General features: G+C 51.9%; 4 protein-coding genes across 4 annotated transcripts; all 4 read right to left on the bottom strand.

Moving 5' to 3' along the window:
* Positions 1-787: 787 nt before the first annotated feature.
* On the bottom strand, positions 788-2,344 carry LOC120435615 (GATA zinc finger domain-containing protein 14-like; the record flags this gene model as incomplete). The annotated part of the gene is made up of 3 exons (XM_039605369.1): positions 788-1,117; positions 1,382-1,498; positions 1,745-2,344. Coding segments are annotated over 3 exons (1,047 nt in total), but the record flags the coding sequence as incomplete, so codon positions are not given.
* Positions 2,345-4,564: 2,220 nt separating this feature from the next.
* Positions 4,565-4,939, bottom strand: LOC120435860 (GATA zinc finger domain-containing protein 14-like; the record flags this gene model as incomplete). Its single annotated transcript, XM_039606002.1, has 1 exon — positions 4,565-4,939. A coding segment is annotated over one exon (375 nt), but the record flags the coding sequence as incomplete, so codon positions are not given.
* A 4,280-nt stretch (positions 4,940-9,219) lies between these two features.
* On the bottom strand, positions 9,220-13,502 carry LOC120435614 (GATA zinc finger domain-containing protein 14-like; the record flags this gene model as incomplete). Its single annotated transcript, XM_039605368.1, has 4 exons — positions 9,220-9,445; positions 10,520-11,235; positions 12,457-12,649; positions 13,003-13,502. Coding segments are annotated over 4 exons (1,635 nt in total), but the record flags the coding sequence as incomplete, so codon positions are not given.
* A 971-nt stretch (positions 13,503-14,473) lies between these two features.
* LOC120435857 (GATA zinc finger domain-containing protein 14-like) lies at positions 14,474-15,424 on the bottom strand (the record flags this gene model as incomplete). Its single annotated transcript, XM_039606000.1, has 2 exons — positions 14,474-15,070; positions 15,134-15,424. Coding segments are annotated over 2 exons (888 nt in total), but the record flags the coding sequence as incomplete, so codon positions are not given.
* Positions 15,425-17,369: the final 1,945 nt, after the last annotated feature.

Genomic DNA, 17,369 nt, shown 5'->3' with positions numbered 1-17,369 from the left:
TGTTGGGACTGCAGTTGTTGTGGTTGTTGTTGGGGTTGCAGTTGTAGTTGTTGGTGCAGTTGTGGTTGTTGTTGTTGGGGCAGTTGTTGTTGTGGTTGTTGTTGGGGCAGTTGTGGTTGTTGTTGGGGCAGCTGTTGTGGTTGTTGGGGCAGCTGTTGTGATTGTTGGGGCAGTTGTTGTGGTTGTTGTTGGGGCAGCAGTTGTGGTTGTTGTTGTTGGGGCAGTTGTTGTGGTTGTAGTTGGGGCAGCTGTTGTGGTTGTTGTGGTTGTTGTTGGGGCCGCTGTAGTTGTTGTTGGGGCTGCAGTTGTGGTTGTTGTTGGGGCAGCAGTTGTTGCGGTTGTTGTTGGGGCAGCTGTAGCTGTGGTTGTTGTTGGGGCAGCTGTTGTGGTTGTTGTGGTTGTTGTTGGGGCCGCTGTAGTTGTTGTTGGGGCAGCAGTTGTGGTTGTTGTTGGGGCAGCAGTTGTTGCGGTTGTTGTTGGGGCAGCTGTAGCTGTTGTTGTTGTTGGGGCAGCTGTAGTTGTTGTTGTGGGGGCATTTGTTGTAGTTGTTGTTGGGGCAGCTGTTGCGGTTGTTTTGATTGTTGTTGGGGCCGCTGTAGTTGTTGTTGGGGCAGCAGTTGTGGTTGTTGTTGGGGCAGCTGTTGTGGTTGTTGGGGCAGCTGTTGTGGTCGTTGTTGGGGCAGCTGTAGTTGTTGTTGTGGGGGCAGTTGTTGTAGTTGTTGTTGGGGCTGCTATTGTGGTTGTTGTTGGTGCAGCAGTAGTAGTTGTTGTTGGGACTGCAGTTGTTGTGGTTGTTGTTGGGGTTGCAGTTGTAGTTGTTGGTGCAGCAGTTGTGGTTGTTGTTGTTGGGGCAGCTGTTGTGGTTGTTGTTGGGGCAGCAGTTGTGGTTGTTGTTGTTGGGGCAGTTGTTGTGGTTGTAGTTGGGGCAGCTGTTGTGGTTGTTGTGGTTGTTGTTGGGGCCGCTGTAGTTGTTGTTGTGGGGGCAGTTGTAGTTGTTGGTGCAGCAGTTGTGGTTGTTGTTGTTGGGGCAGTTGTTGTGGTTGTTGTTGGGGCAGCTGTTGTGGTTGTTGTTGGGGTTGCAGTTGTAGTTGTTGGGGCAGCTGTTGTGGTTGTTGTTGTTGGGGCAGTTGTTGTGGTTGTTGCGGCAGCAGTTGTGGTTGTTGGGGCAGCTGTTGTGGTTGTTGTTGGGGCAGCTGTTGTGGTTGTTGGGGCAGCTGTTGTGGTTGATGGGGCAGTTGTTGTGGTCGTTGTTGGGGCAGCAGTAGTTGTTGTTGCGGCATCTGTTGTGGTTGTTGGGGCAGCTGTTGTGGTTGTTGTTGTTGCGGCCGCTGTTGTGGTCGTTGTTGGGGCAGCTGTAGTTGTTGTTGGGGCTGCAGTTGATGTTGTTGTTGTTGGGGCAGCTGTTGTGGTTGTTGTTGTTGGGGCAGTTGTTGTGGTTGTTGTTGTTGGGGCAGTTGTTGTGGTTGTTGTTGGGGCAGCTGTTGTGGTTGTTGTGGTTGTTGTTGGGGCCGCTGTAGTTGTTGTTGGGGCAGCTGTTGTGGTTGTTGTTGGGGCAGCTGTTGTGGTTGTTGGGGCAGCTGTTGTGGTTGTTGGGGCAGTTGTTGTGGTCGTTGTTGGGGCAGCTGTAGTTGTTGTTGTGGGGGCAGTTGTTGTAGTTGTTGTTGGGGCTGCTGTTGTGGTTGTTGTTGGGGCAGCTGTAGTTGTTGTTGTGGGGGCAGTTGTAGTTGTTGGTGCAGCAGTTGTGGTTGTTGTTGTTGGGGCAGTTGTTGTGGTTGTTGTTGGGGCAGTTGTTGTGGTTGTTGTTGTTGGGGCAGCTGTTGTTGTTGTTGCGGCAGCTGTTGTGGTTGTTGGGGCAGCTGTTGTGGTTGTTGTTGTTGGGGTCGCTGTTGTGGTCGTTGTTGGGGCAGCTGTAGTTGTTGTTGGGGATGCGGTTGATGTTGTTGTTGTTGGGGCAGCTGTTGTGGTTGTTGTGGTTTTTGTTGGGGCCGCTGTAGTTGTTGTTGGGGCAGCTGTTGTGGTTGTTGTTGTTGGGGCAGTTGTTGTGGTTGTTGTTGTTGGGGCAGTTGTTGTGGTTGTTGATGGGGCAGCTGTTGTGGTTGTTGTGGTTGTTGTTGGGGCAGGTGCAGTTGTTGTTGGGGCAGCTGTTGTGGTTGTTGTTGCGGCAGCTGTTGTGGTTGTTGGGGCAGCTGTTGTGGTTGTTGGGGCAGTTGTTGTGGTCGTTGTTGGGGCAGCTGTAGTTGTTGTTGAGGCAGCTGTTGTGGTTGTTGGGGCAGCTGTTGTGGTTGTTGTTGTTGCGGCCGCTGTTGTGGTCGTTGTTGGGGCAGCTGTAGTTGTTGTTGGGGCTGCAGTTGATGTTGTTGTTGTTGGGGCAGCTGTTGTGGTTGTTGTTGGGGCAGCAGTTGTGGTTGTTGTTGTTGGGGCAGTTGTTGTGGTTGTAGTTGGGGCAGCTGTTGTGGTTGTTGTGGTTGTTGTTGGGGCCGCTGTAGTTGTTGTTGTGGGGGCAGTTGTAGTTGTTGGTGCAGCAGTTGTGGTTGTTGTTGTTGGGGCAGTTGTTGTGGTTGTTGTTGGGGCAGCTGTTGTGGTTGTTGTTGGGGTTGCAGTTGTAGTTGTTGGGGCAGCTGTTGTGGTTGTTGTTGTTGGGGCAGCTGTTGTTGTTGTTGTGTTGCGGTTGTTGGGGCAGCTGTTGTGGTTGTTGTTGGGGCAGCTGTTGTGGTTGTTGGGGCAGCTGTTGTGGTTGTTGGGGCAGTTGTTGTGGTCGTTGTTGGGGCAGCTGTAGTTGTTGTTGCGGCAGCTGTTGTGGTTGTTGGGGCAGCTGTTGTGGTTGTTGTTGTTGCGGCCGCTGTTGTGGTCGTTGTTGGGGCAGCTGTAGTTGTTGGTGCGGCTGCAGTTGATGTTGTTGTTGTTGGGGCAGCTGTTGTGGTTGTTGTGGTTGTTGTTGGGGCCGCTGTAGTTGTTGTTGGGGCAGCTGTTGTGGTTGTTGTTGTTGGGGCAGTTGTTGTGGTTGTTGTTGGGGCAGCTGTTGTGGTTGTTGTGGTTGTTGTTGGGGCCGCTGTAGTTGTTGTTGGGGCAGCTGTTGTGGTTGTTGTTGTCGGGGCAGCTGTTGTTGTTGTTGCGGCAGCTGTTGTGGTTGTTGGGGCAGCTGTTGTGGTTGTTGGGGCAGTTGTTGTGGTCGTTGTTGGGGCAGCTGTAGTTGTTGTTGCGGCAGCTGTTGTGGTTGTTGGGGCAGCTGTTGTGGTTGTTGTTGTTGCGGCCGCTGTTGTGGTCCTTGTGGTTGTTGTTGGGGCCGCTGTAGTTGTTGTTGGGGCAGCTGTTGTGGTTGTTGTTGTTGGGGCAGTTGTTGTGGTTGTTGTTGGGGCAGCTGTTGTGGTTGTTGTGGTTGTTGTTGGGGCCGCTGTAGTTGTTGTTGGGGCAGCTGTTGTGGTTGTTGTTGGGGCAGCTGTTGTGGTTGTTGGGGCAGCTGTTGTGGTTGTTGGGGCAGTTGTTGTGGTCGTTGTTGGGGCAGCTGTAGTTGTTGTTGTGGGGGCAGTTGTTGTTGTTGTTGTTGGGGCTGCTGTTGTGGTTGTTGTTGGTGCAGCAGTAGTAGTTGTTTTGGGGCCGCTGTTGTGGTCGTTGATGGGGCAGCTGTAGTTGTTGTTGGGGCTGTAGTTGATGTTGTTGTTGTTGGGGCAGCTGTTGTGGTTGTTGTGGTTGTTGTTGGGGCTGCTGTAGTTGTTGTTGGGGCAGCTGTTGTGGTTGTTGTTGTTGGGGCAGCAGTTGTGGTTGTTGTTGTTGGGGCAGTTGTTGGGGCAGCTGTTGTGGTTGTTGTGGTTGTTGTTGGGGCCGCTGTAGTTGTTGTTGGGGCAGCTGTTGTGGTTGTTGTTGGGGCAGCTGTTGTGGTTGTTGGGGCAGCTGTTGTGGTTGTTGTTGGGGCAGTTGTTGTTGTCGTCGTTGTTGGGGCAGCTGTGTAGTTGTTATTGTGGGGGCAGTTGTTGTAGTTGTTGTTGGGGCTGCTGTTGTGGTTGTTGTTTGTGCAGCAGTAGTAGTTGTTGTTGGGACTGCAGTTGTTGGGGTTGTTGTTGGGGTTGCAGTTGTAGTTGTTGGTGCAGCAGTTGTGGTTGTTGTTGTTGGGGCAGTTGTTGTGGTTGTTGTTGGGGCAGCTGTTGTGGTTGTTGTTGTTGGGGCAGCTGTTGTGGTTGTTGTGGTTGTTGTTGGGGCCGCTGTAGTTGTTGTTGGGGCAGCAGTTGTGGTTGTTGTTGGGGCAGCAGTTGTTGCGGTTGTTGTTGGGGCAGCTGTAGCTGTTGTTGTTGTTGGGGCAGCTGTAGTTTTTGTTGTGGGGGCATTTGTTGTAGTTGTTGTTGGGGCAGCTGTTGTGGTTGTTGTTGGGGCAGCTGTTGTGGTTGTTGGGGCAGCCTTTGTGGTCGTTGTTGGGGCAGCTGTAGTTGTTGTTGTGGGGGCAGTTGTTGTAGTTGTTGTTGGGGCTGCTGTTGTGGTTGTTGTTGGTGCCGCAGTAGTAGTTGTTGTTGGGACTGCAGTTGTTGTGGTTGTTGTTGGGGTTGCAGTTGTAGTTGTTGGTGCAGCAGTTGTGGTTGTTGTTGTTGGGGCAGTTGTTGTGGTTGTTGTTGGGGCAGCAGTTGTGGTTGTTGTTGTTGGGGCAGTTGTTGTGGTTGTAGTTGGGGCAGCTGTTGTGGTTGTTGTGGTTGTTGTTGGGGCCGCTGTAGTTGTTGTTGTGGGGGCAGTTGTAGTTGTTGGTGCAGCTGTTGTGGTTGTTGTGGTTGGGGAAGTTGTTGTGGTTGTTGTTGGGGCAGCTGTTGTGGTTGTTGTTGGGGTTGCAGTTGTAGTTGTTGGGGCAGCTGTTGTGGTTGTTGTTGTTGGGGCAGCTGTTGTTGTTGTTGCGGCAGTTGTTGTGGTTGTTGGGGCAGCTGTTGTGGTTGTTGTGGTTGTTGTTGGGGCCGCTGTAGTTGTTGTTGGGGCAGCTGTTGTTTTTGTTGTTGGGGCAGCTGTTGTGGTTGTTGGGGCAGCTGTTGTGGTTGTTGGGGCAGTTGTTGTGGTCGTTGTTGGTGCAGCTGTAGTTGTTGTTGTGGGGGCAGTTGTTGTGGTTGTTGTTGGGGTTGCAGTTGTAGTTGTTGGTGCAGCAGTTGTGGTTGTTGTTGTTGGGGTAGTTGTTGTGGTTGTTGTTGGGGCAGCTGTTGTGGTTGTTGTGGTTGTTGTTGGGGTTGCAGTTGTAGTTGTTGGGGCAGCTGTTGTGGTTGTTGTTGTTGGGGCAGCTGTTGTGGTTGTTGTTGTTGGGGCCGCTGTTGTGGTCGTTGATGGGGCAGCTGTGGTTGTTGTTGCTGCAGCTGTTGTGGTTGTTGGGGCAGCTGTTGTGGTTGTTGTTGTTGGGGCCGCTGTTGTGGTCGTTGATGGGGCAGCTGTAGTTGTTGTTGGGGCTGCAGTTGATGTTGTTGTTGTTGGGGCAGCTGTTGTGGTTGTTGTGGTTGTTGTTGGGGCTGCTGTAGTTGTTGTTGGGGCAGCTGTTGTGGTTGTTGTTGTTGGGGCAGTTGTTGTGGTTGTTGTTGTTGGGGCAGTTGTTGTGGTTGTTGTTGGGGCAGCTGTTGTGGTTGTTGTGGTTGTTGTTGGGGCCGCTGTAGTTGTTGTTGGGGCAGCTGTTGTGGTTGTTGTTGGGGCAGCTGTTGTGGTTGTTGGGGCAGCTGTTGTGGTTGTTGGGGCAGTTGTTGTCGTCGTTGTTGGGGCAGCTGTAGTTGTTGTTGTGGGGGCAGTTGTTGTAGTTGTTGTTGGGGCTGCTGTTGTGGTTGTTGTTTGTGCAGCAGTAGTAGTTGTTGTTGGGACTGCAGTTGTTGGGGTTGTTGTTGGGGTTGCAGTTGTAGTTGTTGGTGCAGCAGTTGTGGTTGTTGTTGTTGGGGCAGTTGTTGTGGTTGTTGTTGGGGCAGCAGTTGTGGTTGTTGTTGTTGGGGCAGCTGTTGTGGTTGTTGTGGTTGTTGTTGGGGCCGCTGTAGTTGTTGTTGGGGCAGCAGTTGTGGTTGTTGTTGGGGCAGCAGTTGTTGCGGTTGTTGTTGGGGCAGCTGTAGCTGTTGTTGTTGTTGGGGCAGCTGTAGTTGTTGTTGTGGGGGCATTTGTTGTAGTTGTTGTTGGGGCAGCTGTTGCGGTTGTTTTGATTGTTGTTGGGGCCGCTGTAGTTGTTGTTGGGGCAGCTGTTGTGGTTGTTGTTGGGGCAGCTGTTGTGGTTGTTGGGGCAGCTGTTGTGGTCGTTGTTGGGGCAGCTGTAGTTGTTGTTGTGGGGGCAGTTGTTGTAGTTGTTGTTGGGGCTGCTGTTGTGGTTGTTGTTGGTGCAGCAGTAGTAGTTGTTGTGGGGACTGCAGTTGTTGTGGTTGTTGTTGGGGTTGCAGTTGTAGTTGTTGGTGCAGCAGTTGTGGTTGTTGTTGTTGGGGCAGTTGTTGTGGTTGTTGTTGGGGCAGCAGTTGTGGTTGTTGTTGTTGGGGCAGTTGTTGTGGTTGTCGTTGGGGCAGCTGTTGTGGTTGTTGTGATTGTTGTTGGGGCCGCTGTAGTTGTTGTTGTGGGGGCAGTTGTAGTTGTTGGTGCAGCAGTTGTGGTTGTTGTTGTTGGGGAAGTTGTTGTGGTTGTTGTTGGGGCAGCTGTTGTGGTTGTTGTTGGGGTTGCAGTTGTAGTTGTTGGGGCAGCTGTTGTGGTTGTTGTTGTTGGGGCAGCTGTTGTTGTTGTTGCGGCAGCTGTTGTGGTTGTTGGGGCAGCTGTTGTGGTTGTTGTTGGGGCAGCTGTTGTGGTTGTTGGGGCAGCTGTTGTGGTTGTTGGGGCAGTTGTTGTGGTCGTTGTTGGGGCAGCTGTAGTTGTTGTTGCGGCAGCTGTTGTGGTTGTTGTTGTTGCGGCCGCTGTTGTGGTCGTTGTTGGGGCAGCTGTAGTTGTTGTTGGGGCTGCAGTTGATGTTGTTGTTGTTGGGGCAGCTGTTGTGGTTGTTGTTGTTGGGGCAGTTGTTGTGGTTGTTGTTGTTGGGGCAGTTGTTGTGGTTGTTGTTGGGGCCGCTGTAGTTGTTGTTGGGGCAGCTGTTGTGGTTGTTGTTGGGGCAGCTGTTGTGGTTGTTGGGGCAGCTGTTGTGGTTGTTGGGGCAGTTGTTGTGGTCGTTGTTGGGGCAGCTGTAGTTGTTGTTGTGGGGGCAGTTGTTGTAGTTGTTGTTGGGGCTGCTGTTGTGGTTGTTGTTGGGGCAGCTGTAGTTGTTGTTGTGGGGGCAGTTGTAGTTGTTGGTGCAGCAGTTGTGGTTGTTGTTGTTGGGGCAGTTGTTGTGGTTGTTGTTGTTGGGGCCGCTGTTGTGGTCGTTGTTGGGGCAGCTGTAGTTGTTGTTGGGGATGCAGTTGATGTTGTTGTTGTTGGGGCAGCTGTTGTGGTTGTTGTGGTTTTTGTTGGGGCCGCTGTAGTTGTTGTTGGGGCAGCTGTTGTGGTTGTTGTTGTTGGGGCAGTTGTTGTGGTTGTTGTTGTTGGGGCAGTTGTTGTGGTTGTTGTTGGGGCAGCTGTTGTGGTTGTTGTGGTTGTTGTTGGGGCCGCTGTAGTTGTTGTTGGGGCAGCTGTTGTGGTTGTTGTTGGGGCAGCTTTTGTGGTTGTTGGGGCAGCTGTTGTGGTTGTTGGGGCAGCTGTTGTGGTTGTTGGGGCAGTTGTTGTGGTCGTTGTTGGGGCAGCTGTAGTTGTTGTTGTGGGGGTAGTTGTTGTAGTTGTTGTTGGGGCTGCTGTTGTGGTTGTTGTTGGTGCAGCAGTAGTAGTTGTTGTTGGGACTGCAGTTGTTGTGGTTGTTGTTGGGGCAGCTGTAGTTGTTGTTGCGGCAGCTGTTGTGGTTGTTGGGGCAGCTGTTGTGGTTGTTGTTGTTGCGGCCGCTGTTGTGGTCGTTGTTGGGGCAGCTGTAGTTGTTGTTGGGGCTGCAGTTGATGTTGTTGTTGTTGGGGCAGCTGTTGTGGTTGTTGTGGTTGTTGTTGGGGCCGCTGTAGTTGTTGTTGGGGCAGCTGTTGTGGTTGTTGTTGTTGGGGCAGTTGTTGTGGTTGTTGTTGTTGGGGCAGTTGTTGTGGTTGTTTTTGGGGCAGCTGTTGTGGTTGTTGTGGTTGTTGTTGGGGCCGCTGTAGTTGTTGTTGGGGCAGCTGTTGTGGTTGTTGTTGGGGCAGCTTTTGTGGTTGTTGGGGCAGCTGTTGTGGTTGTTGGGGCAGCTGTTGTGGTTGTTGGGGCAGTTGTTGTGGTCGTTGTTGGGGCAGCTGTAGTTGTTGTTGTGGGGTAGTTGTTGTAGTTGTTGTTGGGGCTGCTGTTGTGGTTGTTGTTGGTGCAGCAGTAGTAGTTGTTGTTGGGACTGCAGTTGTTGTGGTTGTTGTTGGGGTTGCAGTTGTAGTTGTTGGTGCAGCAGTTGTGGTTGTTGTTGTTGGGGCAGTTGTTGTGGTTGTTGTTGGGGCAGTTGTGGTTGTTGTTGTTGGGGCAATTGTTGTGGTTGTTGTTGGGGCAGTTGTGGTTGTTGTTGTTGGGGCAGTTGTTGTGGTTGTTGTTGGGGCCGCTGTTGTTGTGGTTGTTGTTGGGGTTGCAGTTGTAGTTGTTGGTGCAGCAGTTGTGGTTGTTGTTGTTGGGGCAGTTGTTGTGGTTGTTGTTGGGGCAGCTGTTGTGGTTGTTGTGGTTGTTGTTGGGGCCGCTGTAGTTGTTGTTGGGGCAGCTGTTGTGGTTGTTGTTGTTGGGGCAGCTGTTGTTGTTGTTGCGGCAGCTGTTGTGGTTGTTGTTGTTGGGGCCGCTGTTGTGGTCGTTGTTGGGGCAGCTGTAGTTGTTGTTGGGGCTGCAGTTAATGTTGTTGTTGTTGGGGCAGCTGTTGTGGTTGTTGTGGTTGTTGTTGGGGCCGCTGTAGTTGTTGTTGGAGCAGCTGTTGTGGTTTTTATTGTTGGGGCAGTTGTTGTGGTTGTTGTTGTTGGGGCAGTTGTTGTGGTTGTTGTTGGGGCAGCTGTTGTGGTTGTTGTGGTTGTTGTTGGGGCCGCTGTAGTTGTTGTTGGGGCAGCTGTTGTGGTTGTTGTTGGGGCAGCTGTTGTGGTTGTTGGGGCAGCTGTTGTGGTTGTTGGGGCAGTTGTTGTGGTCGTTGTTGGGGCAGCTGTAGTTGTTGTTGCGGCAGCTGTTGTGGTTGTTGGGGCAGCTGTTGTGGTTGTTGTTGTTGCGGCCGCTGTTGTGGTCGTTGTTGGGGCAGCTGTAGTTGTTGTTGGGGCTGCAGTTGATGTTGTTGTTGTTGGGGCAGCTGTTGTGGTTGTTGTGGTTGTTGTTGGGGCCGCTATAGATGTTGTTGGGGCAGCTGTTGTGGTTGTTGTTGTTGGGGCAGTTGTTGTGGTTGTTGTTGTTGGGGCAGTTGTTGTGGTTGTTGTTGGGGCAGCTGTTGTGGTTGTTGTTGGGGTTGCAGTTGTAGTTGTTGGGGCAGCTGTTGTGGTTGTTGTTGTTGGGGCAGTTGTTGTGGTTGTTGCGGCAGCAGTTGTGGTTGTTGGGGCAGCTGTTGTGGTTGTTGTTGGGGCAGCTGTTGTGGTTGTTGGGGCAGCTGTTGTGGTTGATGGGGCAGTTGTTGTGGTCGTTGTTGGGGCAGCAGTAGTTGTTGTTGCGGCATCTGTTGTGGTTGTTGGGGCAGCTGTTGTGGTTGTTGTTGTTGCGGCCGCTGTTGTGGTCGTTGTTGGGGCAGCTGTAGTTGTTGTTGGGGCTGCAGTTGATGTTGTTGTTGTTGGGGCAGCTGTTGTGGTTGTTGTTGTTGGGGCAGTTGTTGTGGTTGTTGTTGTTGGGGCAGTTGTTGTGGTTGTTGTTGGGGCAGCTGTTGTGGTTGTTGTGGTTGTTGTTGGGGCCGCTGTAGTTGTTGTTGGGGCAGCTGTTGTGGTTGTTGTTGGGGCAGCTGTTGTGGTTGTTGGGGCAGCTGTTGTGGTTGTTGGGGCAGTTGTTGTGGTCGTTGTTGGGGCAGCTGTAGTTGTTGTTGTGGGGGCAGTTGTTGTAGTTGTTGTTGGGGCTGCTGTTGTGGTTGTTGTTGGGGCAGCTGTAGTTGTTGTGGGGGCAGTTGTAGTTGTTGGTGCAGCAGTTGTGGTTGTTGTTGTTGGGGCAGTTGTTGTGGTTGTTGTTGGGGCAGTTGTTGTGGTTGTTGTTGTTGGGGCAGCTGTTGTTGTTGTTGCGGCAGCTGTTGTGGTTGTTGGGGCAGCTGTTGTGGTTGTTGTTGTTGGGGTCGCTGTTGTGGTCGTTGTTGGGGCAGCTGTAGTTGTTGTTGGGGATGCGGTTGATGTTGTTGTTGTTGGGGCAGCTGTTGTGGTTGTTGTGGTTGTTGTTGGGGCCGCTGTAGTTGTTGTTGGGGCAGCTGTTGTGGTTGTTGTTGGGGCAGCTTTTGTGGTTGTTGGGGCAGCTGTTGTGGTTGTTGGGGCAGCTGTTGTGGTTGTTGGGGCAGTTGTTGTGGTCGTTGTTGGGGCAGCTGTAGTTGTTGTTGTGGGGGTAGTTGTTGTAGTTGTTGTTGGGGCTGCTGTTGTGGTTGTTGTTGGTGCAGCAGTAGTAGTTGTTGTTGGGACTGCAGTTGTTGTGGTTGTTGTTGGGGTTGCAGTTGTAGTTGTTGGTGCAGCAGTTGTGGTTGTTGTTGTTGGGGCAGTTGTTGTGGTTGTTGTTGGGGCAGTTGTGGTTGTTGTTGTTGGGGCAATTGTTGTGGTTGTTGTTGGGGCAGTTGTGGTTGTTGTTGTTGGGGCAGTTGTTGTGGTTGTTGTTGGGGCCGCTGTTGTTGTGGTTGTTGTTGGGGTTGCAGTTGTAGTTGTTGGTGCAGCAGTTGTGGTTGTTGTTGTTGGGGCAGTTGTTGTGGTTGTTGTTGGGGCAGCTGTTGTGGTTGTTGTGGTTGTTGTTGGGGCAGCAGTTGTGGTTGTTGTTGGGGCAGCTGTTGTGGTTGTTGTTGTTGGGGCAGCTGTTGTTGTTGTTGCGGCAGCTGTTGTGGTTGTTGTTGTTGGGGCCGCTGTTGTGGTCGTTGTTGGGGCAGCTGTAGTTGTTGTTGGGGCTGCAGTTAATGTTGTTGTTGTTGGGGCAGCTGTTGTGGTTGTTGTGGTTGTTGTTGGGGCCGCTGTAGTTGTTGTTGGAGCAGCTGTTGTGGTTTTTATTGTTGGGGCAGTTGTTGTGGTTGTTGTTGTTGGGGCAGTTGTTGTGGTTGTTGTTGGGGCAGCTGTTGTGGTTGTTGTGGTTGTTGTTGGGGCCGCTGTAGTTGTTGTTGTTGGGGCAGCTGTTGTGGTTGTTGTTGGGGCAGCTGTTGTGGTTGTTGGGGCAGCTGTTGTGGTTGTTGGGGCAGTTGTTGTGGTCGTTGTTGGGGCAGCTGTAGTTGTTGTTGCGGCAGCTGTTGTGGTTGTTGGGGCAGCTGTTGTGGTTGTTGTTGTTGCGGCCGCTGTTGTGGTCGTTGTTGGGGCAGCTGTAGTTGTTGTTGGGGCAGTTGTTGTGGTTGTTGTTGGGGCAGCTGTTGTGGTTGTTGTTGTTGGGGCAGTTGTTGTGGTTGTTGTTGGGGCCGCTGTAGTTGTTGTTGGGGCAGCTGTTGTGGTTGTTGTTGGGGCAGCTGTTGTGGTTGTTGGGGCAGCTGTTGTGGTTGTTGGGGCAGTTGTTGTGGTCGTTGTTGCGGCAGCTGTAGTTGTTGTTGTGGGGGCAGTTGTTGTAGTTGTTGTTGGGGCTGCTGTTGTGGTTGTTGTTGGGGCAGCTGTTGTAGTTGTTGTGGTTGTTGTTGGGGCCGCTGTAGTTGTTGTTGGGGCAGTTGTTGTGGTTGTTGTTGGGGCAGCTGTTGTTGTGGTTGTTGTTGGGGTTGCAGTTGTAGTTGTTGGTGCAGCAGTTGTGGTTGTTGTTGTTGGGGCAGTTGTTGTGGTTGTTGTTGGGGCAGCTGTTGTGGTTGTTGTGGTTGTTGCTGGGGTTGCAGTTGTAGTTGTTGGGGCAGCTGTTGTAGTTGTTGTTGTTGGGGCAGCTGTGGTTGTTGTTGCTGCAGCTGTTGTGGTTGTTGGGGCAGCTGTTGTGGTTGTTGTTGTTGGGGCCGCTGTTGTGGTCGTTGTTGGGGCAGCTGTTGTGGTTGTTGTGGTTGTTGTTGGGGTTGCAGTTGTAGTTGTTGGGGCAGCTGTTGTGGTTGTTGTTGTTGGGGCAGCTGTGGTTGTTGTTGGTGCAGCAGTAGTAGTTGTTGTGGTTGTTGTTGGGGCCGCTGTAGTTGTTGTTGGGGCAGTTGTTCTGGTTGTTGTTGGGGCAGCTGTTGTGGTTGTTGGGGCAGCTGTTGTGGTTGTTGGGGCTTCTGTTGTGGTTGTTGTTGGTGCAGCAGTAGTAGTGGTTGTTGGGACTGCAGTTGTTGTGGTTGTTGTTGGGGTTGCAGTTGTAGTTGTTGGTGCAGCAGTTGTGGTTGTTGTTGTTGGGGCAGTTGTTGTGGTTGTTGTTGGGGAAGCTGTTGTGGTTGTTGTTGGGGCAGCTGTTTTACTTGTTGTGGTTGTTGTTGGGGCCGCTGTAGTTGTTGTTGGGGCAGTTGTTGTGGTTATTGTTGGGGCAGCTGTTGTTGTGGTTGTTGTTGGTGCAGCAGTTGTGGTTGTTGTTGTTGGGGCAGTTGTTGTGGTTGTTGTTGGGGCAGCTGTTGTGGTTGTTGTGGTTGGGGCAGCTGTTGTTGTTGTTGCTGTTGTGGTTGTTAGGGCAGCTGTTGTGGTTGTTGTTGTTGGGGCAGCTGTTGTGGTCGTTGTTGGGGCAGCTGTAGTTGTTGTTGGGGCTGCAGTTGATGTTGTTGTTGTTGGGGCACCTGTTGTGGTTGTTGTGGTTGTTGTTGGGGCCGCTGTAGTTGTTGTTGGGGCAGCTGTTGTGGTCGTTGTTGGGGCAGCTGTAGTTGTTGTTGCTGCAGCTGTTGTGGTTGTTGGGGCAGCTGTTGTGGTTGTTGTTGTTGGGGCTGTTGTGGTGTTGTTGGGGCAGCTGTTGGTTGGCAGTTGTTGGTTGTTGTTGGGGTTGCAGTTGTAGTTGTTGGGGCAGCTGTTGTGGTTGTTGTTGTTGGGGCAGCTGTGGTTGTTGTTGCTGCAGCTGTTGTGGTTGTTGGGGCAGCTGTTGTTGTTGTTGTTGCTGTTGTTGTTGTTGTTGTTGTTGGGGCAGCTGTAGTTGTTGTTGGGGCTGCAGTTGATTGTTGTTGTTGGGGCAGCTGTTGTGTTGTTGTGGTTGTTGTTGGGGCTGCTGTAGTTGTTGTTGGGGCAGCTGTTGTGGTTGTTGTTGTTGGGGCAGTTGTTGTGGTTGTTGTTGTTGGGGCAGTTGTTGTGGTTGTTGTGGTTGTTGTTGGGGCCGCTGTAGTGGTTGTTGGGGCAGCTGTTGTGGTTGTTGGGGCAGTTGTTGTGGTTGTTGTTGGGGCAGCTGTTTGTTGTTGTGGGGCAGTTGTTGTTGTTGTTGTTGGGGCTGCTGTTGTGGTTGTTGTTGTTGGTGCAGCAGTTGTAGTGGTTGTTGGGACTGCAGTTGTTGTGGTTGTTGTTGGGGTTGCAGTTGTAGTTGTTGGTGCAGCAGTTGTGGTTGTTGTTGTTGGGGCAGTTGTTGTGGTTGTTGTTGGGGCAGCAGTTGTGGTTGTTGTTGTTGGGGCAGTTGTTGTGGTTGTAGTTGGGGCAGCTGTTGTGGTGTTGTTGTGGTTGTTGTTGGGGCAGCTGTGGTTGTTGTTGTTGGCAGCAGTTGTGGTTGTTGTTGTTGGGGCAGCAGTTGTGGTTGTTGTTGGGGCAGCAGTTGTTGTTGTTGTTGTTGGGGCAGCTGTAGCTGTTGTTGTTGTTGTTGCAGCTGTAGTTGTTGTTGTGGGGCATTTGTTGTAGTTGTTGTTGGGGCAGCTGTTGCGGTTGTTTTGGTTGTTGTTGGGGCCGCTGTAGTTGTTGTTGGGGCAGCTGTTGTGGTTGTTGGGGCAGCTGTTGTGGTTGTTGGGGCAGCTGTTGTGGTCGTTGTTGGGGCAGCTGTAGTTGTTGTTGTGGGGGCAGTTGTTGTAGTTGTTGTTGGGGCTGCTGTTGTGGTTGTTGTTGGTGCAGCAGTAGTAGTTGTTGTTGGGACTGCAGTTGTTGTGGTTGTTGTTGGGGTTGCAGTTGTAGTTATTGGTGCAGCAGTTGTGGTTGTTGTTGTTGGGGCAGTTGTTGTGGTTGTTGTTGGGGCAGTTGTTGTGGTTGTTGTTGTTGGGGCAGTTGTTGTGGTTGTAATTGGGGCAGCTGTTGTTGTTGTTGTGGTTGTTGTTGGGGCAGCTGTTGTGGTTGTTGTGGTTGTTGTTGGGGCCGCTGTAGTTGTTGTTGAGGCAGCTGTTGTGGTTGTTGTTGGGGCAGCTGTTGTGGTTGTTGGGGCAGCTATTGTGGTTGTTGGGGCAGTTGTTGTGGTCGTTGTTGGGGCAGCTGTAGTTGTTGTTGTGGGGGCAGTTGTTGTAGTTGTTGTTGGGGCTGCTGTTGTTGTTGTTGGTGCAGCAGTAGTAGTTGTTGTTGGGACTGCAGTTCTTGTGGTTGTTGTTGGGCCAGCTGTTGTAGTTGTTGGTGCAGCAGTTGTGGTTGTTGTTGTTGGGGCAGTTGTTGTGGTTGTTGTTGGGGCAGTTGTGGTTGTTGTTGTTGGGGCAGTTGTTGTGGTTGTTGTTGGGGAAGCTGTTGTGGTTGTTGTTGGGGCAGCTGTTGTGGTTGTTGTGGTTGTTGTTGGGGCCGCTGTAGTTGTTGTTGGGGCAGTTGTTCTGGTTGTTGTTGGGGCAGCTGTTGTGGTTGTTGGGGCAGCTGTTGTGGTTGTTGGGGCTGCTGTAGTGGTTGTTGTTGGTGCAGCAGTAGTAGTTGTTGTTGGGACTGCAGTTGTTGTGGTTGTTGTTGGGGTTGCAGTTGTAGTTGTTGGTGCAGCAGTTGTGGTTGTTGTTGTTGGGGCAGTTGTTGTGGTTGTTGTTGGGGCAGCAGTTGTGGTTGTTGTTGTTGGGGCAGTTGTTGTGGTCGTTGTTGGGGCAGCTGTAGTTGTTGTTGGGGCTGCAGTTGATGTTGTTGTTGTTGGGGCAGCTGTTGTGGTTGTTGTGGTTGTTGTTGGGGCTGCTGTAGTTGTTGTTGGGGCAGCTGTTGTGGTTGTTGTTGTTGGGGCAGTTGTTGTGGTTGTTGTTGTTGGGGCAGTTGTTGTGGTTGTTGTTGGGGCAGCTGTTGTGGTCGTTGTTGGGGCAGCTGTAGTTGTTGTTGGGGCTGCAGTTGATGTTGTTGTTGGGGCAGCTGTTGTGGTTGTTGTGGTTGTTGTTGGGGCCGCTGTAGTTGTTGTTGGGGCAGCTGTTGTGGTTGTTGTTGGGGCAGCTGTTGTGGTTGTTGGGGCAGCTGTTGTGGTTGTTGGGGCAGTTGTTGTGGTCGTTGTTGGGGCAGCTGTAGTTGTTGTTGTGGGGGCAGTTGTTGTAGTTGTTGTTGGGGCTGCTGTTGTGGTTGTTGTTGGTGCAGCAGTAGTAGTTGTTGTTGGGACTGCAGTTGTTGTGGTTGTTGTTGGGGTTGCAGTTGTAGTTGTTGGTGCAGCAGTTGTGGTTGTTGTTGTTGGGGCAGTTGTTGTGGTTGTAGTTGGGGCAGCAGTTGTGGTTGTTGTTGTTGGGGCAGTTGTTGTGGTTGTAGTTGGGGCAGCTGTTGTGGTTGTTGTGGTTGTTGTTGGGGCCGCTGTAGTTGTTGTTGGGGCAGCAGTTGTGGTTGTTGTTGTTGGGGCAGCAGTTGTGGTTGTTGTTGGGGCAGCAGTTGTTGCGGTTCTTGTTGGGGCAGCTGTAGCTGTTGTTGTTGTTGGGGCAGCTGTAGTTGTTGTTGTGGGGGCATTTGTTGTAGTTGTTGTTGGGGCAGCTGTTGCGGTTGTTTTGGTTGTTGTTGGGGCCGCTGTAGTTGTTGTTGGGGCAGTTGTTGTGGTTGTTGTTGGGGCAGCTGTTGTGGTTCTTGGGGCAGCTGTTGTGGTTGTTGGGGCAGCTGTTGTGGTCGTTGTTGGGGCAGCTGTAGTTGTTGCTGTGGGGGCAGTTGTTGTAGTTGTTGTTGGGGCTGCTGTTGTGGTTGTTGTTGGTGCAGCAGTAGTAGTTGTTGTTGGGACTGCAGTTGTTGTGGTTGTTGTTGGGGTTGCAGTTGTAGTTGTTGGTGCAGCAGTTGTGGTTGTTGTTGTTGGGGCAGTTGTTGTGGTTGTTGTTGGGGCAGCAGTTGTGGTTGTTGTTGTTGGGGCAGTTGTTGTGGTTGTAGTTGGGGCAGCTGTTGTGGTTGTTGTGGTTGTTGTTGGGGCCGCTGTAGTTGTTGTTGGGGCAGCAGTTGTGGTTGTTGTTGGGGCAGCAGTTGTGGTTGTTGTTGGGGCAGCAGTTGTTGCGGTTGTTGTTGGGGCAGCTGTAGCTGTTGTTGTTGTTGGGGCAGCTGTAGTTGTTGTTGTGGGGGCATTTGTTGTAGTTGTTGTTGGGGCAGCTGTTGCGGTTGTTTTGGTTGTTGTTGGAGCCGCTGTAGTTGTTGTTGGGGCAGCTGTTGTGGTTGTTGTTGGGGCAGTTGTTGTGGTTGTTGGGGCAGCTGTTGTGGTTGTTGGGGCAGCTGTTGTGGTCGTTGTTGGGGCAGCTATAGTTGTTGTTGTGGGGGCAGTTGTTGTAGTTGTTGTTGGGGCTGCTGTTGTGGTTGTTGTTGGTGCAGCAGTAGTAGTTGTTGTTGGGACTGCAGTTGTTGTGGTTGTTGTTGGGGTTGCAGTTGTAGTTATTGGTGCAGCAGTTGTGGTTGTTGTTGTTGGGGCAGTTGTTGTGGTTGTTGTTGGGGCAGCAGTTGTGGTTGTTGTTGTTGGGGCAGTTGTTGTGGTTGTAGTTGGGGCAGCTGTTGTGGTTGTTGTGGTTGTTGTTGGGGCAGCTGTTGTGGTTGTTGTGGTTGTTGTTGGGGCCGCTGTAGTTGTTGTTGGGGCAGCTGTTGTGGTTGTTGTTGGGGCAGCTGTTGTGGTTGTTGGGGCAGCTGTTGTGGTTGTTGGGGCAGTTGTTGTGGTCGTTGTTGGGGCAGCTGTAGTTGTTGTTGTGGGGGCAGTTGTTGTAGTTGTTGTTGGGGCTGCTGTTGTGGTTGTTGTTGGTGCAGCAGTTGTTGTGGTTGTTGTTGGGGTTGCAGTTGTAGTTGTTGGTGCAGCAGTTGTGGTTGTTGTTGTTGGGGCAGTTGTTGTGGTTGTTGTTGGGGCAGTTGTGGTTGTTGTTGTTGGGGAAGCTGTTGTGGTTGTTGTTGGGGCAGCTGTTGTAGTTGTTGTGGTTGTTGTTGGGGCCGCTGAAGTTGTTGTTGGGGCAGTTGTTGTGGTCGTTGTTGGGGCAGCTGTTGTGGTTGTTGGGGCAGCTGTTGTGGTTGTTGGGGCTGCTGTTGTGGTTGTTGTTGGTGTAGCAGTAGTAGTTGTTGTTGGGACTGCAGTTGTTGTGGTTGTTGTTGGGGTTGCAGTTGTAGTTGTTGGTGCAGCAGTTGTGGTTGTTGTTGTTGGGGCAG

Source organism: Oreochromis aureus, linkage group 22, assembly GCF_013358895.1.
Source record: "Oreochromis aureus strain Israel breed Guangdong linkage group 22, ZZ_aureus, whole genome shotgun sequence".
Classification (NCBI taxonomy): domain Eukaryota; kingdom Metazoa; phylum Chordata; class Actinopteri; order Cichliformes; family Cichlidae; genus Oreochromis; species Oreochromis aureus.
Note: the sequence above shows the minus strand (reverse complement) of the source record. Positions and strands in the feature narration are given on the sequence as shown.